The sequence below is a fragment of the Canis lupus genome, chromosome 33 (assembly GCF_011100685.1).
Source record: "Canis lupus familiaris isolate Mischka breed German Shepherd chromosome 33, alternate assembly UU_Cfam_GSD_1.0, whole genome shotgun sequence".
Classification (NCBI taxonomy): Eukaryota; Metazoa; Chordata; class Mammalia; order Carnivora; family Canidae; genus Canis; species Canis lupus.
Genome location: NC_049254.1, coordinates 20,682,313 through 20,709,666, shown reverse-complemented (window position 1 = coordinate 20,709,666; position 27,354 = coordinate 20,682,313). Strand labels below are relative to the sequence as shown.

Sequence of the window (27,354 nt, the reverse complement as noted above, 5' to 3'; positions counted from 1 at the left end):
GAATGGAACCCAATGGTATTGACCCAAAGGAGGGTGAGATACAATGACTACATGAGTACATTTCTGACTATTGAACACAAACACCTTCTGAATCTCCAGTATCTGAGACCCAAGGACTTGAGTATATTGTCCTTAATTAAAAGAAATGATATGGTTTAGTGGCCAAAACATAGCTCTGCAGTTAGTTATTCTAGGTTTTATTCTTAACTTTACCATCCCCTGTCTATGTAACAAGGAACAAGTAGTTCAACTTGCATGCCATATAAAAGCAAAGTCCTTAGATATTTATTTCTCTGATAAAGAGAGGTAATTATGAGTAAATTTTACTATAAGTAATAATTCTCTGGGAGCTTGACCACTGGAGATCATTTCTGTTTTGTAAATTTGCATATTTTTATATTAGGGATATGAAGTCTCCCGTCCTACACTTTTAAAAAAAAAAATCCAAAACACATCTATATTTCTTCTTTCTATTCTGTGGCCTGTCTTGCAATTCAGAATTAACTACGAATGGAATAATATAAGCTCTTATAATTATTATAGCTTCCTGTTGCAGATTTTAGATTGTTGAGAAACATGCCTAGGATATCTAAATCTTATTCTTGGACACCGTCATTGATTTATAGTTTATTGTAGTTTTTTTGGAGATTTTCAGAACACTGGCTTGTTTAGCTAGGAATTAAAAATGGCGAATGTTAGACAACAGAACAACTGGTCATTCAAGAGCCCTGAATTCTAAGCTCAGCCATATTTCTTGATGGGATTGCCTTTGACAAGCCATTATTTATTTCTGTGCCTCATCTTCTTCCTTAAAATATGGGTATAACCTTTTAGGTCCTCAAGAAGCGTAAGAGGGTATATTGCAAGTCAGTGTGTGAATATGAGAAAAAGACCCATTACCCCAGTAGACAAAAGGGAAATAAAAACCCTATAGATAGATACTGCTAAATAATGGGAATCGACTCTATTCCATTTCTGCCATTAGCTTTGATGTAGTTACTGGTTTCTACCCACATCCCCTGTAAGATGTCATTGTAGGAGAAATGCTAAGGTCAGGAGTCCTCCTCCTACCTCTTCCTTGCAGCACTCTGACCTGGTCAGTTGCCCAACTACCATCAGTGTCTCCTAACAGAGATCTGCAGAGATCATGGGGTTGGCAGACAGCTGTCTCTACAAGCAGAAAATGTTCCTGTTTTATTCGTCACTAAAGGGCAGAAAGAGTGAGAAAAAATAAGAGTCTTTTATTATTGAATTCGTTTATGCTGGCTTGTTCTCCTCCCTGCCTCTGACACATACTTTCTCAGGAACAGCATAAGCAACTAAGATTTAAAAAAAAAAAAAAAAAAAGGAAAATCACAGTCAAACCATAAACTCTGCTATTTGTAATCAGTGCATAACCTCTGATGAAATTTGTGAGTAATTCACTTTCCACTTAAGCCTACCAATATGAGATCTAATGTTGCCGCCCTGAACACTAATGAAGGAAGTCAGACAGCAGTACAGCTAGCCCTCGGGGACTCATTTCTCACACCACCAAAAAGTAATTTCCGTCATTTTCAGCCATCTGGTAGCCTGGATTGTGAAGATGAAGTTTCATTCAAGTATCGCTGAGAGTGTGGGCCCTGGGGTCTTCTTGGATTCAAATCTGTTTTCTGCTTCTCACCTAGCTCCATCTATACCTCAGTTTCCCACCTGTAAATACAATTCTCATTGGACATTTCTTTATTTTTTTTAAGATTTATTTATTTATTTATGATAGACAGAGAGAGAGAGAGAGAGAGAGAGAGAGGCAGAGACACAGGCAGAGGGAGAAGCTCCATGCAGGGAGCCCTGACGTGGGACTCGATCCCGGGACGCCAGGATCACACTGTAGGCCAAAGGCAGGCACTAAACCGCTGAGCCACCCAGGGATCCCCTGGACATTTCTTTATTATAAGTTACTGATATAAGCTTATAAAGTACTCTATCCAGGATCTTACTTATAGTAGGTACCTACAGTTAACCATTATTAAATTGTTAATAATAGTGGTGGTGAGGGGCACCTGGGTGGCTCTGTAGGCTAAGCGACCAATTCTTGGTTTCAGCTTCAGGTCATGATCTCAGGGTCATGATACTGAGCCTCACATGGGACTTCCTATTCAATAGAAAGTCTACTTGAGATTCTTTTTTCCCCTTCTTCCTCACCCCTCCCCCTGCTTGCCCAGTCACACTGTCTCTCTCATAAATAAATAAATAAATAAATAAATAAATAAACAAACAAACACACACACACAAACTTAAAAAATAATAGTGGTGGTAATGTATTAGGAGTAATAGTATTATGCTTGTGATGTCTGTGACATAGGCCTTAGCAATTCAGTTTTTAATCTTTAAGGAGCACCGTCCAGTCTGTCACATAGCAAGGTGATATTTAGAGGCTTTCTATTATGAATAACTGATGTTTGCCTTATGTGGCCAGACTTAAGTAAACAGGTATTACCACACCTTAAGAACAAAACTGTAAAATTCATACAAACTAACACTGGCTTTTCCTAACATTTGGAGGAAAGATTGAACTATATTCATTTTATATACTTAAGAAAATAAATGTAGGAACTGTGTAGTGATAAGAAAAATTTGTTAATAAATATAAATGTGTGTGTTCTCAAATATCTAGATAAGGTCTACTCTAATGAGGAAAGAGCTGAGACATTTTTTATCATACTCCTCCGTGAACTTCCTGTACTCTTTGGTCATAATGGAGAGATTCTCCTTATAGTAAGACCCATGCTTTTCATCTGCTAAGTCTATAGGGACATCCTAAAGCACCCTGGATTCTTAACACAAAAAATCAAACGATTTAAGTCATAAAAGCATTTAGTTCAAATTTGTCATTTCCAGTGGCACGCACCCAAACCGCAAAGCTGGGCATGGTGACATATTCCATTTGCTTTTCTTTACAGTTCCACCAAAGATCTCCAACATCTCTTCAGATGTCACTGTGAATGAGGGCAGCAATGTAACCCTGGTCTGCATGGCCAATGGCCGTCCTGAACCCGTGATCACCTGGAGACACCTTACACCAACTGGTAAGCAACAATCTAGCCTACAAGATAGCACACATCATTTAAGGTATCCTTATGCTTCTGAGATTCCATCGGATCAGAAATGCAAGCGGGTATCTGGTTATTAAAAATTAATACAGTTGCAACATAGGACTTACTTAGGGTCCTCCCCGGTCTTTGTTAATGTGTTCATCTCTATAAAGTCTACAACTATTTCTTATTTCATTTTCAATAGAACATCACCTCAAGGCACATATACAGAAGAATTAACTGCATTAAATGACCTAGAAATATGTCTAAAATGTATGACAGTTTTGCACTTGAGTGTCTTGGGGCAATGTTTTGTATGATTTAAATTTGCCTAGTTCTTTGTATTTTTTGTTGTTGTTTTGCTTCGCTTTTTAACTATAGTTTCCTAATATGTAGCATCTTGTGAAAAACTTTTCAGGAACAATACAAAATTGTTAGTGACTTTGATGTCTCGGGCTTGATATCTGGCTCTGTGGAGGGGTATCAGGCATGGACTAAGCTGCATGAGCTCATTATGGGTCCCTAGCTATTGATGCAAATTCAGTAAAAGTCAGAAAATCATTATCCAGGAATGCCTTCTGCATCCTCCCCTCCCCCTTCCCAGCACCATCACCATCACTAAATTCTCAGGCCCTGTTCCCTTTTGAACTTCACTTAAATATTATATCAAATTACTTGGATCAACTGCCTGCACTTTCTACTGCTTTACAGATTTTGTTTTCTTACGTGTAATGCCATGCATTTACAAATGACATAGTCTTTGTAGAATAGGGCTTGCTATTTAATTTCTCCAAAAGAGGGGCTATGGGTGAATTATTCTTATAAAATATAATTTATTTTGATAGGTATCCCTCAATTTTTAATAGACTTATTTCAGATATTATCTTAAAATTTCCTTATGTAAGTATTTAGAGATTTAATTGACAACATAGTTATTTTGGAACGAATGCCATAAAAAATTGTGCAAAGTGAAGCACACATGAAAACTATCCTGTATTTCTAAAAAGCCAGGGTAGTGTTTGCTTAAAGCATCTTTAAAATCTGTATTTTGTGGTTGAGAATATGGGCTTTCATATCGTGTTAGCTCTCAAAATAATTTTTCAGGTGAATCTGGACCAATCTATGGAACATGTCTCTTATTTTACCAGCTACTCTTATTAAAAGCTTCTATTTTCTTAAGACAATGTCGCTCAGAACCCCATCCTAATTGTTAATGCATGCAACTTGTCATTTATTGATAATATATAAGAGCAACAAATGAGGCACTTATTTGGAAGATCAATCTCAAACTCATTTTCTCTCAGACCCATTTTATACTTCACATGGTAAAAAAAAAAAAAAATTGCATATGGAAGATTGTCTGAAGTGTGAACCTCTGGATATCACACAGCTTTCCCATGGGTTAAATTAAACATCCAGAGCACATTTTGCCTGGATGGAATTATATTATCCCTCAATCTCACACCACCTACTCCTTTCCAATGTAGAATTGTTTTTACTGAATGACTCTTTGGTATGAAAGCTATTGGCCCATATTTAAAGATGTTATAAAAGATGTCCCTTAAAACCATTGCATTTACTATAATGTTGTTTTGAGACATTGTTAATTTTATTAGTTTCCTTTAGAAAATACCCTTCAAGGAAAGTCCTCTTTGTTTTCAGTATTTCTCTTGCCCTTTTTCTAAGCAATGGTTTGCTTTTTTTATGAATGAACTCAGCGAAGTTCTATAAATGATTATGAGTCCATGGAATTGACTATTACTAACCTTAGAGTCAAATTTATTGCCCATTTGTAGAAGAATATAGGAAATCATATATAAAATACACATTAATAAAATGGATTTTAAACAAACTATGTGGGATTTTATGGCATCAAATTCATATACAAACTACGCTCTTGCTTTTCTCTTGTTTCTTACCATTATATTTTATATTGCCTCACCTTTTCTAATTAGTTTAAATATCTATGTAAAAATATTATTTATAATCTCTTATTTTGTGGAACAAGTGGTAGAGAAAAGAAGGGAAGAAGAAAGGAAGATTATATTTAATTTATAAACAAAGAATGAAATTAATAAAAAGACTTTCTTTTGGTGTACTACTATTAAGTAGTTGGGTTTTTTAGATTTTTATTATTATTTTTTTTTATTTTCAGGGAGAAATGCTATTTATGACCTGAACCCAAAGATATATTCTTTTTTTATCTTTTGAGTTCAGAAAAATAATGAGAGAGCATCAGAGTTTCAAGATTTTTTCAGGCTGGGCCTAGGAGTTTAGGTCTTCATAGCTAACTCTAGTAAACTTGTTTATGATACTGAATATCTGATTTGAATCCTGAATAACCTGGTATCCATGGTGTTTTAAAGTCAACAAAAGACCATATATTCCAGACCAAAGGTAGCATTTACAAACACTCAGAGAACCCTAGAGACTTCAAAATCAACTAGAAAAATCAGTATAATCACAGGGATTTCCACTAGTAAGGCCAGGAGTTCAGCAAACTACAGTCTGTGGGCCAAATCTAGCCTGCCCCGCTTTAGTACTGCCCATAAGCTCAAAGTAGTTTTTAAGTGATTAAGTGGTTGGAAAATATCAAAAAGAATTTTATTTTTTGGCATGCAAAAAGTTTGACATTCATATTTGAGTATCCACAAATAAAGTTTTACTGAAACACACTCAATACTTAATCATTTTCATGTTATCTATGGCTGCTTTAGTTCTAAAACAGGAGAGTTTAGTAGTTGCAACAAAGATAGCTTGGCTCACAGGGCCTAAAATATTTCCTATCCGGCCCCTTAGAAAAGTTTGCAGACTTGTTCAAGACTATGACTTGGGGCACAGGACGAGGATTTTCCGCACCCGTCTATGACCCCATGAAGCTCTGGGGATCCTCCATTAAGTTCCTAAATACATCTCAAGGGAAAGAACTTTATTCTTCTATAATCCTCTATCTAGGCCCTCTCGGTGGGTCAAATTTTATTGTGTCACATGCAAAACTGGCTCTATGCTGCATTTACAGACTCAAGGGCAAACTCCAATTTCCCTTCTAAAGGGTATTAATTCCCAGGCCCACTCTTTCATCTCTTCCGTGTCTGACCTAAATAACCACCTGATCATAATCATATTCTTGGTAACAGGAGAGAAAATTTGCCTTTACTGTTTTATAAGGGAAACTAGGTTTCTTGTGGGGGATTGGGGTGGGTTTTTTTTGGTTTTATGTGGGGTTTTTTTCCTTCTTTTCCAAATTTGGAAACAGGCAGTGATCCTTTTCAGTCTATAACATGAAACCTTTCTTGGAGACACTCAAGGAAGAGGCTCTGCTCCCTGTGTGACAGCAAAACTGCCTGTAACCCGTGGCCGTGTGAGCAAAAAAATCCAGCTAGCTTTGTTCAATTATTAATTGTGCCTTCAACAGTATAGAGTGTGACTGCCTTGCAGAGGAAATGTACCTGTAATTAGCTCGACCCCACAGGGGCATCGAGCCATGAAAGGGGGAAGATTCTATGCAGGTTCACACATACCTGATTACCTGTCATTTGATGGCACGGGGGGGGGGGGGGGAAGGAAAGAGGGTGCAAGGTGTATTTTTATGAGGAGAAGAATATTCTCTCTTAATTTAGAATTTTTTAAAAAATTGGATGTGCCATTTTGTTTCTCTTTATTTTGACATTTGAAATTTATTTTTCAAATATACTGCAAGAGTTTTTAAAGAGGGAAGTTTTAAGAATGGTAAGTCTTTTCATATATACATAATCAAAACATATACCTGACTTAGAAGGAGAAAAAGAGGTTGATGAATTCAATGGTTGCTTTTCTTATGTTTCTGATTTCTTAACTTTTCTCTTCTCTCCAGTTATTCGGTATAGTCAAAATGATATGTCACGTATGTGGTTGTTAAATGTGACCTATTTTCTCCCTTAATTAAGTTAGACTTTCATAATCCTGTAACTCCCAGAGGGCAATTGCACCGTAACATGTATTTTCTATGGAGTGTTTGATCTCTCTTCTGTGAGCAATGCTGCTCCCATCTTCGTTTAACTTTGTTTCTCCATCTTCCTTTTCACATTCCAGAGGAAGTCCCTTTCTCAAGTGTGCCTCACATGGTATCAGGACTGCCCAGGGTTACAGGAGTTCCTATGCATTTCATTTCTACAAAGGTTTTCTGCATCCTCAGTAGCTTTCTATACCTGAAAAACTCAGGCATACTAAGGAATTAGCCCTTTAGGCTGAGAAAAACTTAGCAGGTGCTGTAAAATTCTCTTGTCCAAGGAAAAAGCTAGATTTGATATCAATATAGATTTTTAAAATATCTCTTGAGAGATAGAGATGTTTTGATAGGGTAGGTGGGAGAACATTATGCTGGAAGGAGCTAAGAGGACTGCAAGGAGTCTGGAATCCCATTTTTCATTGGGTGTTGGGTTTTAATCATTTGGTCAGAGATTACCTTTCAATTATTTTCCAGATTTGTATTCCTTGCCTAATGATTCTCTTAAGTTTCATTAATGCTGTAGCCCTATCTGTCTTCTAATATTATAGGTCAACAAATTTTTAATATATGTAGCCTACATCCTGCCCTCGTGGGTTTGGGAAAAATATGTAATGTTAAACTAAACTCATTTCCCTAAGTTGATTTCCAGAGGTTACGTGTTGCAAGTAACTAACATCAGCTTTTTTTAGTTAGCACGTAAAAATTAGTATGACTTCATATTTCACACAGAGAACATATGATCTACAGTTCAAGTTTGAGGAAATTCTTTCTCTAGGATTTTCTTGTATGGACCTTCCAGAAGGTTCTTTGAGTTTAATCTTAGATGTATATGGGTTTGGAAGAATCAAACCAGTAACTTTACAGGTGAAGGCTTTTGACGACATAGTAATAATTTCAACGAGAATAATGAATCAAACTGTTATGTTGATTGTTTCTATTTGTTTCTTCCATTTAAAAAAAAATCCTTTTTCCCTTTATAAAGAGCAGAAACGTAAATAAAAAAATCTTGCTCTGTTTTCTTTTCAGTAACTTACTATTGATTTTAAAATATGTCATCCATGAATACAGAATAATATTCAGATTAATCTTGATCTCCATCTCACAATTTGTTCTTTTGGCAAAAAAAAGAAATATTCATAAATACTCACTTTGTAAAAGGACAAAATGAAAAGAACGATAGACGTAGTCCCTGCACAAATGGAGTTTATAGTTCAACAAGAAAGCAGAGCATTGAACTAATAATCACATGAATAACCACTTGATTAGATTTATGCAGCGTAAAGAAAAATTACAGCATTCAATAAGATCATAAAACAGGGCCATATAGCAAACTCTGCAAGGCCAGCAAAGCTCCCCTGAGAGGAGCTTATGTTGAAACCTTAAGGATGAATACAACCTGGCCAAGAAAAGAGGAGAGTGAAAAGTATCCTAGGCAGAGAAGAGAGCATATGTAATAACGCATTTAGGAATACAAGCATGTATCTTTTTTGTGAAACCGTGATGTTAGTGTTTTTTTATACTAATCTTTTATTCTTTAAGCACATATTTTTTTTACTGTTTAAAATATTCCTATCTTTCCTTTCAAAGAGTGGAAAAAATAAAGAGAAATCTTGCTATATTTTCTTCTCAGTACTTTACATGTGCATTGGTTTTAAATATACTTAGTATATATACTGGTATATACACCACAATACATACTGGGGTATGTGCATGCTCACAGTGTAGCAGGCATATAGGCAGCTATTTATGTGTGTGAATATCTTAAATTTAGGTCAGAAACATATTCTTTTCCCACACAGGTGATTCCATAAGAGCCTAATCAAGTAAATACAAATTCTTTTTCAGTAGCCTTATTATTAAAACAATTGAGAAAATTAGAAAATGAACACTATAAAGTTTAACCACAGGACCACTGGCCTCCAAATCTTAAAATCCTGGAGAGACTCACAGTAACTGACATAGGCAACCTTTAAGCCATGGGAAGAGCTCCATCCACATCCAGATGTGCTAGCCATTGTGATAGTGTTGAACAAATGCTCTCCTGCACCTGAGCACCCCACTCTTAACCTACCCAGATTTGTCATCAGATGCCCAGAATACTCTTCCTGAAGAGAAATGGACCATCCTGGATAGTCCTTGGGGGACTAGCTTGGACTTGAGTGCTCCAGGACATTTTAGAAGCTTGGGTCAAAAAGGGACAATATAGCTTAATTACAAACTTTGCACATGAGCTAGGAGAACAGAAATACAGAGTCCACATCTCTTGGAATCTTACCGTTTTAAATATTTGTTGCCATTATTCCAAATAGTCTGCGTTTTACAATTTAACAGATAAAAAATATATAATTTGTTAAAAGTTATCGTGAGAATCAAGAGAATATGTAGGTAAAGTTCTTACTATAGTATTAGTATTAATACTATTTTTTATTGATTTTAAATATTAGTTATCCATATATCAGCTTTATATAGTGATAATTTTGGGGGAGACTGATAAGTTGATTGAAAACAACCCAATGTCATCTTTATCCATTCCAACATAACAACCAGGGAGATTTTTTAAATGCTCTCTCTCATCAAACTAGCCTTAGTATTTTATGTCTCATATTGTGTTACATTATATTGCATCAACATACCCACTTAAGGTGTTCCTTTTTTCAAAAGGGCATGACAACAACATCTTATTAGGGAAAGATTTTCTAGCATGGCTTATCAATGTGTTCATTCTCCTAGAGGACAGTTTCCCAGAGTCTGGCTGTATAATAGCAAATACCTTATTTACTGTAGCTATATAGAACCTATAGGCTGTAAATTACCATGCTTCTTATTTTTTAACAAAATTGGTGTTCTAGGTTACGATTATACTATAATATCAAAAAAATGATCTGCAGTGTTCAGGAGCAGGCCATTGGACAGTAACAGAGGGGCTGTACAATAAAAACAAAACAAAAAATGGTAAATTATAGAGCTTTTTTGGAGAAGCATATTAAAAAGACCAAAGTAATCATAGAATTGTTGAAATGGGCAGATATTAGCACAATGAAATTCATCAAGATAAGTACAGTTGATTTACCTGGGAGCCAAAGAAATCGCTCTAGAAAAGGAGACAGTAGGACTTGCATTGTATTTGATAAGGCTTCTTTATACAAGAAAAAGTCAGGGTAGGTGTATAACTCCGTGGACCACCCACAATTAACTTCAAAATCTTGACTGTGGATCTCAGCTATAGTCAATCCTAAGATCCCTCAGGAGACGTCAGAGTAGAACTGATTTAGGTCCTTGCCAAGAGGGGCAATCCTAGGTCCAGTGAATCAAGGCATTTACCCAAGGTGGTCAGAAGCAAAAGGGTTGGTCGAGGATATGTTCCAAGAGATTCTAAAAGTAGGAGATACAAATTGTATAAGCCAGAAACTTGAGAGGGACACTAGCTTTGTTCTCTTTCTCTTCCCCAGCAATATTCATTTGACGCATTGTCTAGATTCTACATCCTTACTGGTTTTCAATCTATTACTCTTTCCCCATTGTCATTGTCACAATGACAGCATTTTTCTCACCTATATTTCAATAGCTTTCCAGTTGGACCCCTTGCTGCTACATATTTCCTCCTCCTACAAAAACACTATTTCTTAATTTAAAATTGGTCAAGTGAATTTTCCTGACTAATTTCCCAATTTACCAGTGCTTTGGGGGTAAAGTTCAAACTACTTTGCATGGCCTTAAAGCCCTTTATTCAGCTTCTTCTATGTGGAAACCCCTAACCCCTGAGCTTCATGCATTAAGTAAAATATACTACTTATATTTCAAGAATATGCCATGTCCTCTTCCTTTTGAGACTTACCACATCTTGTTTTTTGTCTTTAAACATGATTTGCGTCTCACCTATGTCATTTTGCCAGCATAGCTTCTTTCAAAATCTTCAAAATGATACTCCTCCAAGATGCTATAAAATAGAACAAAATTATATTTTAATTATGTGTAATCTCTAGATTGTGAGATCTGTAAAAATGCAGAAACTATGTCCTACTCATATGGATATTCTCAGCACACTGTACTCAACCAATCAGTCAATCAGTTAATTGAGTTATTTAGGTAAGGGCTTTTTAAAAATAGTATTATTGGGAAATAACTCACAGCATGAAGTGTAAACTGAACAGACATTAATAAGTGATTAAAGCATGAATGAATGGAAAGCAGCAAAGACTACAATAGAATTATAGAACTAGAGCTATCTAATAGTTTTATTAATTTCTTACTGAGAAGATTTGGGAAATTTCAGGTCCTATTCAGATCCTTTTCTCCTTGTGTTGCCTTGATGTTCTGCTCTGCTTCTGACTTTTGTTATTTACTAGGCTCCATAGAATGCTCTGAAATCTTCACATTTTGGTATCAGATCCTTGAATAGTCTCTATGACACCCAATTATCATCAGTGATTGTTCCCGTCCTTCTGAGCAGTTATCACACAGAGTAATTACCTTAAATATTTGTTTACTTTTTTACTATCTATTTTCCCCATGAAATCAGACACCTACCTATCCTTAGTTCTCATTATGATGCCTGGCACAATAAGTACTCAATAAATATTTATTGAATGAATTAATGAATTACTTATTTCAGGTATATTCAGGCTGTGTGTTAGAAACTGCTTACCGTTTAGACTTTGAGAACAGAATCTTCATAAACTAAAGTTTTGCTTTACTATATCATATGCATCTCATATACATGAGCAGTTTCTTTCCAGAGGATACTCTGTGAAATGTCTACTGAATATTTCTGTATCTGGAAATATATATAGTTATAGTCATAGTTATAGTTTTATAGTTATAGTTATATCTTTATATATCTTTATATATATATATAGTGTATATATATATATAGTATATTTATATATTTTATATATATAAAACTCGTGCTGTGGTGAGGGTTCGGAGTCTGGTGATAAGAGTTCAGGCCCATCCTGGTTTTTGATAGTAGAAAACAGTAGAGGACAGGTTGAGTCAACCTGAACACTTATCCTCCATCGCACAGCTGTAAGTTTTATAATACCTTCCTATAATTCACTATTATAAACTATCCCTTGCAGGTGTAGCAACCTGTGGCATAATTTTCATCTCCACTATTAGAAAGTCAACTGGATTTCCAAATCTGGTTGATAGTCAGAATTACCTAGAGGCAAAAGTTTTTTTTAAAATACAGATTGCCTGGCTCAACCCACACATGAAGCATCTCTTTTGGTGAAATTCTGGGATTCTGTGGGAGTAAAGCCGCCCAGTGATTCCGGTGACCAGCCAGGTGAACAGAATGATGACTGTGTAAGCACAGGAGGGCAAGATCTAAAGGAGTGATTCTCCAACTTTATTGTGCTGGAAAGTCATCTGGAGGATCTTGTTAAAATGTAAATTCTGATTCATCGGGCCTGGGATGGGGCCTGAAAATCTGCCTTTCTAACGAAACCCAGGTGTAATATAGGTGCTGCAAGTCCATGGACCACATTTTAAGCATCATCTTGAATCTTGAAATCAGAGTAGGTTGGAAGATAGCAGGTTGTATAAATAACCTAGCACAGAGAAACACCTAGGTAAGTCCCACAATGTATATAGTAGTTTCTCTATAATAGTTTTGAGAAAAAATGATTAATCTTTGCCTGTCAAGGTTGGACCATGAACAACAGAATTGGCATCAGCTTGGAACTTTATAGAAATGCAGGATAATGGGTCCTATTTCAGATCCACTGAATCAGAATCTGCGTTTTATGAAGAACCTCTGGAGGTTTGTATGCATATTCAACTTTGAGAAGCCCTGGATGAGCGGTGAAGAGTCTCTTTGCATGCAGAGAAGACCACTTTCCTAAGAACTTAAAGTATAGAAATGAAAGAATTTTTTTTCACTTTCCTACTAACTAGTATTCCTAAGCTTCACCCCTTTTTCCCTTCCTCCCAAATGTTTTTCTTCCAAGAAACCAAGAAAAAAATGGCATGGGGGGAGGTCAGGGTTACAATACTGAACCATTGCATATTTATTACTTGGAAAGGAGAGCATCTGATGCTTTACCTACTCTATCAGATGCTGTAAATATTGCAGGAAAATTTAGCCTAGTATATGAAGAAATACTGCCTGAATGACAGGAACCACTTTTCTCATCATCTTTTATAATGGCTTTATCTGCAAAATGTAGACAATATTATGTGCCCTACCTGCATCATGCTGTTGCTCTGAGGGATCAAATGAGATAATGAACAGGCAAATAGTTTAAAAAGTGTAAGGCTCTCCACAAATGTAAGCAATTAAGAGAAAGAGATGTTGGTAGAAAGAGTACAGAATTTAGAGGCAGAAAACCCAGGGGGTAAAGTCTCTTCTCTCTACCATTTGCCTTTTTGGGGGGTTTGGAGTAAGTCCTTTAAGCTCTCTGCTTTTCATCCATAAAATATGAATATAATGCCTTCTCACTTGCCAGGATTCCTGTGTTGTCTCCAGTGATAGAATGTATATGAGAATGATTTATTAATGATACAGCATTATTCAAGTGCTGTTATTACTATTATCTTAGATCCTGCAAGGCAAAAAGACTGACTTAAATTACAGTAGTCATTTTTGTTACTATTTGGATAGTAGAGAGGACTAACTGCAAAACTATAAAGCACTCCATTTGACCAAAATAAGTATAAAGCCAGAGTCTCTAGATTGTGTAAAGCAGTGGTTCTTGGAATGTGGTCCCTAAACCAGCAGCATCAGCATCACCTAGGAACTTGTTAGAATTGCACATTATCAGACCCCAACACCAGACCTACATGAATCAGAAACTCTAGGCCCAGTGACTTTCAGTTTAACAAGCCCTCCAGGTGATTCTGCTGCACAATAAATTTAGAGAACCCCTACGCTAAAAATACATCTTCTTGAGATAGGATTGTGTGTTATTTTTACCAAGCATGAGTATAGGAACACCTGAGATTCTTTCTGTGTAATAATAAGTCAATAGGAAATGTTTTGATGACCTGGGGTGTGTGGGTGTGGTGTGTGTGGTGTGTATATTTAAAACTATTTGATATATAAATGCATTATCACATCTCTGTGGTTAGAATTTTTATCACTTTAGATGAAGAGGTTTAGAAGTAACAACTGCACAGAAATTCTCACTTTATCTTTTTCCGTCTACAGTCTAATGATGTTTGAGCCTAACATATCACTTAAAGTGTGCACACATTTCTGAAATCCTCATCCTTCTCTAGGAATATTCATTTTCAAGTCTCCCAGTACACTGAGGCTGCAGTTAATTCTAAAAAAAACCAGAGACCTCAATAGGTAACTGAAATAGGGTGGCACTGCCTACAGAAGACATACCAATAAAACTACCCCATGTCATATAAGAAACATTAATGAGAAGCAGACTCCTTTACATAAACTATGTGGCTATTTCCTTTATATGTCACCACCTACCTTCATTCTATGAATCAAATGAAATCTCAAGTTGGTCAACAATTCAAAAGCCCAGATCACTCTGTGAAATCACATGCGTGTTAAATTGTGACTTAGTCTGCAGTTGACTAAAGTGTTAAAATCTGATGAAGGGAAGAGAAAAGGAAAAAAAAAACAACTTTAATAATTCAGTTGGCAAATATCAATGCAAATCAGGTCTAATTCTTCAAGGTATTCTAGTAATAAAAACGGAAATGTCAGTCTTTGAATGACATCAGTTCTTTTTTTAAAAAAAATTTTTTGGGCCTGGTCACTGAGGCTTTATGCTGTTTTGACTGTGGAAAGACAGATCCAGATCGGGGAATGAGGGATTTGAAAGGCAGACAGGAAAATAGTTACTGAAAGTTAGTCTTCATAAAACAATCCAGGAGATACTTTGCATTTTAAAAAATTCCTACCACTGGATAGATAGATAGGGGAGAAAGCGAGCGAGCGAGAGAGAGAGAGAGAGCACCTTGGAAAATTGCTTCAAATTGCAACAAATTATAAATTCAGAAATTTCCTCTTAGAGCAAAAGTCATTCCAAGTATAACATATGGTAGTGAGAACCTGGTTGCCCATAGCTTAGGGTCACTTGGTATGGATACAGAGATGGGCACTTCTTTGGGTAACTCTGGAATTTAGGCAGCATATTTTAGTAATTGTCCAGGAGAAGATAGGTGAATTCACCTTGTTTCTTGAAAAGAAAGGAGGTGGACATCTTTTATTTTCTAGCAAAATCATTAATTTTGTTGACTAACTGTGACTATAGTGTATTAGCTTAGGCTGCCATAACTAAATGCCATAGGCTAAGAATGCTTAAACATCAGAGATTTAGTTTCTCACAATGCTGGATGCTAGAAGTCCATGATTAGGGGACAGCATGGTCAGGTTGTGGTGAGAGCTCTCTTCCCAGCCAGTAGGTGGCCAGTGTCTCCCTGTGTGCTCACCAGATCTCTTCCCACAGAGAGAGAGTACAAACAGACTCTGATGTTTCTTATTATAAAGCCCCACCATGGGGGCCATACCCTCATGACCTCATCTAAACCTAATTACTTCCCAAAAGCCCCATTTCCAAATATCATCACTTTGGGCATTAGGGCTTCAAATAAGAATTTGGGGGGAACACTAGTCAGTTCATAGCATGTAGTATCTGATCTCACGAGGCTGACCACCTGGACTCCTGGCTTATCTGTCTTATTTTGAGCTCTTGAGCACCTGAGACTTGCAATGGTTCTGTTCTCACATTTCTTTAAGACTTGGTAGACCCAAAGTTAAATAGTCTCTTAAACTCAGGATATGCAGCCATAATCCAGAGACCAAATGGGAATGGCATTACCACTCTATTGCTTGCTCACCTCCCTGAATCCAAATGTCCTGTCAATAGAGGAAACCCCAGGTGTCTTCTCCGTAATGCCAAAGAACCAGTAGAAGACCCCAAGCATGCTCCATTCGGTTATTCGTATAACACCCCCAGGCCAGGCTGAAAGGAACATTTGTTTTAATAGTGTGAGTAGCTGTAACTGTTTCAGGGTGTCTCAGCTCTCCCCTTCCATTCTCTTGTAAGGGTATCAGTCACTGGATTTAAGTGTCCTCCTAAATGCATGATGATCTCATTTCAAGATCCTTAAATACCTCTGCAAAGATTTCTTTTTCCAAATGAGTTCACGCTCACTAGTCCTGGGGGTTAGGATTTGGACAAATTTTGTTTGGGGCCACCATTCAACCTACTACAATCTGCTCTGCAAAGATTAAAAAAAAAAAAAAAAACCTAGAGAATAATGAGATTCTAGTGGAACAAACCCAAATGATTTTTGAAAGGCAAAGTGTGGGAAGTTCCAGGTATTGCAATATTCAAATCAAATGTAATTAGATCTTGCCTTATTATCAAGTGAGCTGAGAAGAGATTTTATATACTGCACAGTTCTCGGAGTTTGCCTATAAAACCAAGATCTTTATAGAAAAACATAAAGGAAGTACACGTTGTTGCTAAGAGGATAAAATTAGGAAGTAGGCCAACCTGGTTTGGAGTTTTAGATATGATTTGCTAGCTGTGTAACCACAGCAAAATGTCTTCCTTCAGCCACATGATGATCTACAAATGGGGTGGGGGGAGATAGAACTTTCTTATTATTATTGTGGGAATTAAAGAGACAGTGTTCATGAACCACTTCCAGAGTACCTGACCTGTTAAGCTCTTAATAAAAATAGTTTCAGTTATTGTTGCTCCATTAAAATTTCTGATGGGAAAAGGTGTGGTCTATGTGCAAAGGCACCCATCTGCAAGTCACCCTGCTGTACAAAGGACCAAACCAAACCAAACCAAACAAAGAGCACAAAACAGCCAACTAACAATGGCACATTTTCATCTTTCCCTCACCTTAGTGCTTTAGCTGTAGAGGAATTTTTTCCATGTCTTAACTGGGCTTGAACACAGTGAAATGATGGATCTTGTTCCTTCAAACATTGCTTATAATAGATCTGTCAGGTGTCCTATTTAAACCCTAATGGTTTTGCAAATAGCAAGGCTTATGAAACACCCAAATTTGAGGTAAAAATGAAATATCCAACATAATTCCGAGGCAAGCAGTCAATGTAGGTTTAGGGTAAGAGGTTAGCAGAGAAGACATCTGTCTACAGCTGAGAAACAGAAGCCCCATCTGGCTCAACCTGTGTGAACTTTCTTCCTGGCTGAACATCTTGTCCACACAGGGGAACCTCCAGGAGCTCTTAGCTAGTGTCTCTTTCCTAACCTTTGTCATACTTTCCCTTATTCTCTAGGTGCACAGGGATGCTTTTTCCAAGGGATGCTTTCCTGTTTCTGTAGCAAAGCACAGAGGGTTGTAGGGTGCATGGTGTAGCTGGGCAGGCAGCCAAACTTGCACGTTCAAAAGGCCTGTCAGATGGCATCCAGAGTTTCTTTTGGCCTGGCTTTCTGCCTCCTTGTTTCTCCTTCCTAATCTCCTTTTGTGTTCTCCACTGTCTGGCACCAGGAAAATATTCTCCATCATTTTCTTTCTTCCTTTTATGTTCTAACTTCAAGTTCTAATATTTTAAGTCAAGGTTTTAAGAAACAGAAGTTTACGTAACTCCCATCACATGGTATAAGTACACATGGTATGGTGGGCAATTGCCAGCTTAGCCCTTTTCTTGCTGGCTTGGACTCCTTGGTTCAATAGAGAGGCTCTGCATGAGATTACTTCCTGCAAGCTCATGAACTTCAGTAGTTTTCATTTCAGGATCACCCTACACATTATATATGAACAGAGACTATTGCTTCCAAAAATTGTAAGGGAACAAGAAGAGTCGGAGAAGGAGAACATTATGATGAATGAGTTATTGTTAAGGGAGTGTGGTAGACAGAGTAATGTTCCCATGAGATGTTTACATTCTGATCTCCAGAATGTGTGAATATGTTCCCTTATATGGCAAAAAGGACTTTGCAGTTGTGATTAAATTAAGATTTTGAAGATGGGGAGAATCTTCTGGATTGCTTGGGTGAGCCCAATATAATCACAAGGGTCCTTATCAGTGAAAGGTGAGAGGATCAGAGTGAGGAAAAGAGATATGATCACAAAAGCAGGGGTTACAATCCAAAAGAGACTTGGAAATGCCACACTGCCAGCATGAAGATAGAGGAGGGGCCCCAAGCCAGTGACTGCAGGCAGCTTCTAGAAGCTGGAAAAAGGCAAGGAAACAGATTCTCACCTAACGCCTCCAGAAGGAATGCAGCTCTGCTGCCAGTTCAATTTTAAGCCCCCTGAGACCCATTTTGGTTTTTCTACCTTCTGAACTGTACATGGATTATAGTTTTAAGCCACTAAATTTGTAGCAGTTAGTTATAGTAGTAATAGCAAATTGTATACTGAGTGACTCCTAGCCAGACACACAGTTATGTAAAATGTTTGAGCTGTCTTGAGGGGAAAAAAAGATACTGAACACATCTGTATAGAATTACTTGTTTTGGCATAATAGTTAATCGAAATGCTCTGATCAATGGTATCATCACATAGTTTATTCCTGGTGGCTTATATTTAAAGAATTGTATTTTGATAAGATATAATACAAAAATATACTAAAGGAAACTTCTTTTTCCTTTTTTTTTTTTTAAATGAGCACTGCCTCAAGATAATCTTTGTGATCATCAATTATCTTTGTACCATTGAAGCACAGAACCACCTGCTAGTGGTAACATTTCCAGGTGATGAACACTAGATAAACTACCGTTTATTATGATCCAGTGCCTTGACTATTTCTGTTAAACTACAACTTGGGGGATATTGCCTGTGTCAGAATTAAAATTTACTCATTTCCAGTATATCCCTTGAAATTTCCTAGAGAGTGATAGGATGAGAGATAAAAGGAGGTCCTGTGGTTACGATTAAGTGCAAGTTTTAAAATACTGATACTAGAAATTACCGTCTGCTAGAACAGGGGTTAGGTGAGCAGTTGTTTTGTGTTAGTCTTGGTTACTGACCATGTGAGATGTCCTCAATTCCTGGTGTTATGAACCTGCTGTATAAATACAATATTTTTTTTCCCTAACACTTGATAAAATGTGAGTTACTTGAGGGAAGAGTCAATATCTTCTTTTTTCCCCTCCCATTTCTCCATATGTTTACCTAATGACATTTTATACAATAAAACCAAGTTCTCAAGAAGTACGCAATGAATAAATAAGTTAATGCCAAATTCCTTAAATAACAGAAGCTACCATTGGAGCAGCACTCAGTACAATGTGCTTTCCCATCCTTACTCTAATTGGCTATCCAGACACAGCATTTGAGGAGGCACAGCGCTACTGAATGAGCTTCCCCCCGCCCTTGCGGAGTTAGACACCCTGGGTGGAATCTGAACTCCATCACCCCTCATTTGGGGGTCTGTGGAGGAAATCTATGTCAGCTTGTCAAACCTCAGTTTCCTTGTTTGAAAAAAAAAAAAAAAGGTAAGGATAGTTCCTGTCTTACTGGGTTATTGGGTTATTGTGAAGATTAAGTTAGGTAGTACAGCATGCTCTAGCCAGCATACACTAAGGATTCTAGAAATCATAGATTGTTGCTACTCTCAGTTGGTGGAGAAGGAAAATGAAGACCAAAGGCATAGAATGACTTACCCAAAGTTCCTAATAACAAAATGGAAGTTCTGACTCAAATCCTACTTTCTTCCATCTATAATGTATCAATATCTGAGAGTTCATATATTTAACTCTCTTATTTTTTCTTTGTTGTCTCTTCCCAGCACACACACATTCTCTTCTCCCCCCCACCACCCCCCCACACACACACACACCTGCATCACTGCCCAGCTTCGATTTCTGTGAAGAAGCACTGAGGAACTCCACATGTCCCTGTCAGGAACCTGCTAATGGCAGATGACAGCTGTGCAATGACAGAAGCTGTGTGCTTCAGGGGCCAGCCCCCTGCAGAGAGGAACGTTTTTTCACATCCAGCCCTAAAAAAGGCATTCGGCTTTGTCCTCCTTCCCGTGTGAGCCTCATGAGCCTCTGGCCATCTCCCTGCCCACCAACCACTGTGCTCATACAGTGGTTGGTTTACCTGCCCTTTATAAACCCTGCTAACTCCAGGAAATCAGAAAGCCCTCTTGGCCTGGCTCGCCAAATTACTCCTGGGAACGAAGGAGGTGAGGCTGCCCCACGCTTCCAAGCCTTAGAGACAGAGATCAGTATCTTGTCAAATGAAAGGCAGCCTTGAGGATTTGAATCACTTTTCTTATCCTTCTCTCCCCTCAAGCTCATCCTCCAAAGCAGGCTCTCTAATTTATGATATGATGGGGACCACATATTGGGATAAGCACAGCATATTAGCTCTGCAGGAGCTGCCAAATAGGACAGTAGCTATTTCGCGACTTAGGTTTTGAGGAGAAGAGAATTTGACAAATGGTCCATCTCCCTGGAGGATGAGAAAGCGGCAAGTCAGCTAGCCAGAGAAGAGGATGATAAAGACAAGGGGAGCACAGACTGATGCTCGGTTTTCCAAAATCTCCCTTTACATGGTGGGAAAAGAAACATGGTTCAAGTTGCAAATCCTGCTGCCTGTGACCTGGAAGATTCCTGTCACTGAATGTGCAGCCAAATAGCTCTCTACGCAGGGGCTGATCTCAAAGCCTCCTCATCATTGCCCACACCCCAATCCTGGCATCACTTTGCAAGGGATTTGTTTTGTATTTGCAGTGTTAACACTCTGAGCAGGGGAAAGATGCCAGCCCTGTGAGCAACAACAACACAGCTTGGTAATTGGTTTTTAAACGCTTTTTTGCTTTAAATTGATACCATGGATCGTTCATTCTTCCTCCCTGGAGAAATTTCAATCTTTTATTTTTTGAAGGGTGACTTTTCCTTGTCCTGTGAGAATTAAGGGACAAACTTGCCATTTCTGTTTCAGAAAGGACTCTAACAGGAGATACACATTATCCTACCAAGCCTGCTGCTGGGAAGGATCTGGAACCAGGGCACAGAATACTGAGTTCCAACTCTGATTGCCCCTGACTCTCTGTGACCTCAAATGACCAGTCTTCCTCTCAGAGCCTCTCAGACTTTTACATACATAGCAATCACCTGGGGAATTTTATTAAAATGCAGATTCTGATTCAACATGTCTGGGGTGGAGCCTGGGGTGTTGCATCTATGCTGCTCTCTGGTGATAACCATGCTGCTGGTCCATGGATCCCATTTTGAGTAGCAAGGGTGGAGAATGTTGTTCCTCCAACTGTTGTCTACTGACCACTGGAAATCCTGCCAAAGTGCCTTCCAAAATATATTTTGACTCCAGCATCTTCTCACTGAATACTTTCAATCTCATTATGTCTCTACTGGACCACTGCAGTTGTCCCTACTTCTACTTTCCACCCACTCTGTTCCCTACCCAGCTATCAGAGTGTTCTTCTAAAAACAAAAATCAGATCATATCACTCCCTCAGCCCCACTTAAAACCCTCCAATGATTTTCAGAATCTCTTAGAATAAAATACAAGGATCATTATGGCCCTACATGATTTAGCCCTCTCTATTACCGCCATCTCCTACCATTCTCCTCCTTCCACTAGCTCTATCCTAGTAGTTCTCAACGAGGGGCAGTTATGCTCCCCAGGGGACATTTGGCATGGTTGGAGACCTTTTTGATCATCACAACTGTGTGGGTGTAACTAGAATCTAGTGGGTAGAGGCCAGGGAAGCTTCTGAAATCCTGCAATGTACAGGAAAGCTCCATACAACAAATAATTATTTAGCCAGAATTATCAATAGTTCTACTGCAGAGAAATCCTGCTCTGACCACACTGCCCTGCTATTACTCAAGATCACCAAGCTTCTTCTTACTTCAGGGCCTTTGCACTTGCTATACATTTTATGCCGCAGACTATATGTATATATACACATACATATGTATACATATATATACACACACACATGCACATATACCTATATATATATCTATACACACACATGCACACACACACACACACACACATATACACAATCATTTTTATCATTAAAGCCTTAGTGTGAATACAGCGCCCTAAGAAAATACATTCCAGATATCCTTAACTAAATAGTACACACTCACACTACTTTTTTTGTCACTGTGCTATTTTATTTCCTTGTAGTGCTGTCACTATTTGAATGTTTATTATTTACTTATTTATGAGAAATTTTTTATCTCTTGTCCCAGAGTAGAATATAAGTCCCATGACAGTATACACTTTGTTCACCTTATTCACTACCAAATCCTTGGTGACACGGCTGTACCCTACAAGGGTGTCCAGTGCATATTTTCTGCTCAAAAACATATGTAGAATTAACATTAACAAAAAATATACAACTAAATCTACGTGGGTGTCTATTTTTAAAAACATAGAATTCTAGGCCCTACTGCAGACATACCGAAAAATAATCTCATAGGTATAGAGTCCAGGAATCTACATTTTAACAAACTTTCCTTATGATTTCTATACACACTGGAGGATAAGTTCCACTGGGCTAGACAGTAACAAAAAGCTAACTTTTATGACTTGCAGAGAGGTGCTCACTTGGCAGCCTGCACATGGATCTTGCCAGGAGACTCACTTCTCTTCTATATTGCTTGAAAAAAGCCAGGAATCCTGTCTTTGGTTTTATTTCTGTGGATGGAAAATCAAAAGGAAACTCCAGAGCATAACTGACCTGGAACCCCATCCATCCTGACCTCGAGATTGACTCAACCTCTTTTATTTTTCTTGAAAGTTAAAGGGACAGTAAGGGAAGGGAAGGAAATAATCCTTCCCGAGAAAATAGTGATAAAGTGAGAAATGAATAAAAGATAAGCAAAAAAATATGAAATTATACCTGAGGTAATGAGTATCATGAGGACTTTCAAAAACTGGTGGGAATGTTTTTGCCCACAGTCCTACCAGTGGTTGTGAGATCACAGTCAATCAAAAAGCTTGTGAGTGATCTTACACACTAGGCTAATGAGCCATCTATTTCCCATCTCGAATCTACATCATCTTTTTTTAATGGAAGGAAAAAACTGCATTTTTCCCCATTACATGCAATTTTAGTAGATTTGCTCTATTGTTGAAGGTTTATAACAAGCAGTGATCTTGAAATTCTATAACAATGGTCTAAACAAAACATCAACTCCCTGAAGACTGTGCTTCAAAAAAAGGTGATGGGAGGGGATCCTTGGGTGGCGCAGCGGTTTGGCGCCTGCCTTTGGCCCAGGGCGCGATCCTGGAGACCCGGGATCGAATCCCACGTCGGGCTCCCGGTGCATGGAGCCTGCTTCTCCCTCTGCCTGTGTCTCTGCCTCTCTCTCTCTCTGTCTGTGTGTGTGACTATCATAAATAAAGAAAAAAAAATAAAAAAATAAAAAAAAAAAAAAGGTGATGGGAGATTAGCTGCATATGTCAGTTCAGAAGTGGAGCTTACCCTTCAGATACTATTACACCATTTAACTACCTCAAACATGTAGTCAAATTCAATGTATGATTATTAGTAGTATTGTTATTCTGTAGTTTAGCTATTTTAATCTGTTTAACCAGTTATAATTAGTAAAGTTGACCATCCATTCTTTCCTAGATCCTTCAAAGTGACATCAACCCTTTATTTTTTTTAATTTTTTTTAATTTATTTATGATAGTCACACACACACACACAGAGAGAGAGGCAGAGACACAGGCAGAGGGAGAAGCAGGCTCCATGCACCAGGAGCCCGACATGGGATTTGATCCCGGGTCTCCAGGATCGCGCCCTGGGCCAAAGGCAGGCGCCAAACTGCTGCGCCACCCAGGGATCCCGACATCAACCCTTTAATTCTTTGGGAAAATTTTTCAATCAGTTATGAATCCACTTTACCATAATCTGGTCTACACATTCCATGTTGCTTACAAAAATAAGTCCTAACAAATGTTTTATTTACATTCTAATATTTCTCACAGTATTTCTTTAACCAATTGTTTGGTAATCATAACCTAGGTATTTATTCAATCTAGAGTTTTGATTGTTAATATATTGTATCTCAAGCTAAGCTTTCTGTGATGACCACTCATATGTCCCCAGAGACAAATCATCAATGTTGCCCAGAAAATTTAAAAATATACAGGTTTCTCCACCCAGATCCTAATTAATGCTCATTAATTTTATGGGAAAATTTGATCTTGGGGTAAGTCAATGGTGATCGACTGTAACATTTATTGCTTTTTTCAGTTTTGCATTGAATGACTCTTCTGCCCTAAAAATAACATGTAAAGTCAAGTGAACTAATATGCCTTCCTATTTTATTACTTTCTCCTCACTTCCATCAACCTAGTATAACATTGGTCACTAAATAGGTGATTGGAAAAAAATGTCTGAATCTGTTCCTAAAACTATCTATCTTCAGAACACCATCTATAATATATATAATTCCTTTAATTCACTAACAACGAAAACATAAAACCAATGATTAAGAATTTTGGTGTCTTTTAATTAGAGAAAGCACTCATGGTCTGTGATATGGAGTAATTATCACCATCGCCATTAACAAATATTCCGAGCAGCCTGTATCATGGGCCAAGCAGTCAACTAGGTCCTGATTACTGTGTGGAAGACAGGCAGTAAATTAAATAAAAGGAACAAGTCCCCTTTATCTGGGATCAGCACTGAACTCCACCATGAACAGGCACTTTTGAGTGAAAAAGCTCTGGAAGAGGCAAGAGGAAAGTAATGTATACCATTAATTACCTGGCTATTGAAAGGAATAATGGTGGAATCACACAGAAAATGGATAGTTCTGAGAGGGCAGAGCTTCTTCCCTTATTTTTTAAAAACAGGTTATGGAAAAGTCCTTTAATGAATTCTATTTGGGGAAAGTTAACAACCTTAAACCAGCAAGACTAACAATAGTAGGTATACAAAGGAAGTTTCTAGGATTGCTTTACATAAACTTTTGTTTGCACCTGTCTCTGGAAATACGGGCATCATTCCATGCCCAGGCATCCACATTCTCACTTACACCTGTATCACACTTGGTACCTCTGTTATGAGAAGGAGTGAAGGGAAAGATTTTCTCTATTAGATGATCACCTCAGCCTCTCCATGAAAATGCCTAGTATTAACCAAATTCCAATCAGTGTAGAATGCAAAGATTTAATAGCTAAAGTTGACTGCAGTTCCCTTCAGAGCTATGGTTTAAAGCTAAAGGAAGTCTGGTGTCACCTGTGGCCAAATTTCATTTAAAATTCTAGTATAAAGTAAGACTTTCAAAAGGAGAATTCAGTCTTAATGACTAAGTTGATGTCATTTCTCTTCTCCGTAGAAATTCCCAAGGTATTTCCTACCAGAATGCACGAATCACTTATTCTGTCCTGAAATGAAGCTGCCTTTTAGCAATTAAATCTGGCCACTGTGATTATTATTCAACAGCACAACATACTAGTTACAGACAAGGACTAAAAAATATTAAGAAATGGTAAGCCTTATGAAAGGGTCACAAGATCTGGACAGTTTTTTTAATTAAAGAATTTTATAACTCACTGATATGATATGACTCATTCCTAAATTGGGTTACCAAATAAAGATGCATTTTAGGTGGTGGCAGTTAGTTGTTTTATCATAATGACTAGCACTCCCTTCTTTCCTGCATTAAACATATCTTTTATCCTCTTTAGAGTCACTTCTTACAAATCCCTAGATGGGAAACTTGTGAAATTTCACCTGGTTCCTCCGCATTGCCCTGAAACTGTTTGTTTTTCTGAATATGCCACCATTAAGAGCAGGATTTCTCATATTCCAGATTGCCTATCTCCACTTTGCTATTGCTACCATTGTAATGCTGAGTTGTCACTTGTCATTTCCAAAGGCCAGATTCAAATCACAGGGGTCAGGGAGAAAATAAAGGTTTTTCATCCCAACTTCCACCATTTGGAAGCTCCAGGACCTGTACTCCTAATTCTTAGACTCTCAAAACAGAACTCAAACCAGGAGAGCAATCTTTGTACCAGGAAAACAATCTTTGCTTCCCCCCCCCCCCAAAGAGTATCCACTTATAAGGATCCGTTAGCACTGATCTTTTCCTGTGTAACATGCCTATGCTGAGATAAATCAGCATTTGCATGTTGAGTCTTTCATCTGTCAGGAGTAAAAATATTGCATGCCAATAATAAAGGTAAAGGATGGGAGAAACATGATCATTTTACAGAAGTACCTCATTTTTTTACATTAAAAATGTAAAAATACTACCATTGCAGAAATGTCACATTTTTCAGGGCAAAATGTGAAAATGTATGTTCATATCTACAGTGAAAAATAAAACCTGTCCCTTTAAGAACATAGAGGAAACAATCATGAAAATAAAAAATCAAATTAGCATCAAGTGTCATGACTTAGAAAACTTTCAAGAGACAAGTTATTAACAAATTTCAAAAAGAGAAATAGGCGCATTTAGTTTACATAATCATTAAATGTTAATAAGATTATCTGAACCTGTGTAATATAGTCAGAAATTTAGAGGAATTGATACCTTTATGGAATACTAAATTCCCTACATCTCCTAGGTGCACTACAGATCAGAGGAAGCCATGGCTATAGGTAACACAGCGGTTGGAATTACAACCAAAAGATGAGTTTTTCCTAACATCTTCAAGGCTGTCAAAAGAAAGTGTTGGATTTTATAGTGGAGCTGAGCTCAGGTTTATGTCATATTCAGACTGCTGCTGGAAAACTTTGAGGGGTTGTTCTTTGTTTCTTTTTCTAAGCATTTATTTATCACCCTGTCTCAAGAACCTTTGTGCTTTACAAATAATGACTTATAAATAATAAAAATAACCCTATATGGTACATAAAGGAAATTTAAAAATTATTCCCTGCCTACAGGGTAAAACACTGAGGCTTAGATAGCTTTGAGGCCAGATATTTGCATGTTCTTTCAAGCTTTAGAAACTTGAAAACAAGGGCTGGAGAAATTGCCATCATCCATCTACCAGTATCAGCCAGGTAAAGAGGAAGGAGAAGCAGAAAAGATGGTTCTAGCAACTTCTCAAAGTCCTGTGACTGAGAAGACAGAGAGCCCTGAGGGAGGTCAGTGTTATCCCAACACCTAGCATTAATCTGCATCAGATAAATTGATGAATAGTCATGTCAAGGCAACTTCCTAATGATCCATCTCAAGATAGCTTTGACTTGTTGTAAATTTGCTTTGACTTCAATGTATTCCATTGTTACTCTTTAGTCATTTTTATGAACTATGTCAACATCACGTCATAGACCTCTGCAAAGGAAGGCCATCAATTCAAAGAGTAAATGTGGTTTTGAAAAGTTTTTATAAAGAAAATAATTTACAAAATAAATCTTACTTTTATATTTATTTGCATTAT

At 37.6% G+C, this 27,354-nt stretch overlaps 1 protein-coding gene across 5 annotated transcripts in view; it reads left to right on the top strand.

Annotated features, from left to right (window-relative positions):
* Window positions 1–27,354, top strand: part of LSAMP (limbic system associated membrane protein) — a 646,473-nt gene that overhangs the window by 415,361 nt on the left and 203,758 nt on the right. For all 5 annotated transcript variants that reach the window (XM_038582908.1, XM_038582905.1, XM_038582904.1 and 2 more), the window contains exon 3: window positions 2,943–3,068. In XM_038582908.1, the coding sequence (XP_038438836.1) occupies window positions 2,943–3,068 (126 nt within the window). The remainder of the gene's footprint in view (window positions 1–2,942; window positions 3,069–27,354) is intronic.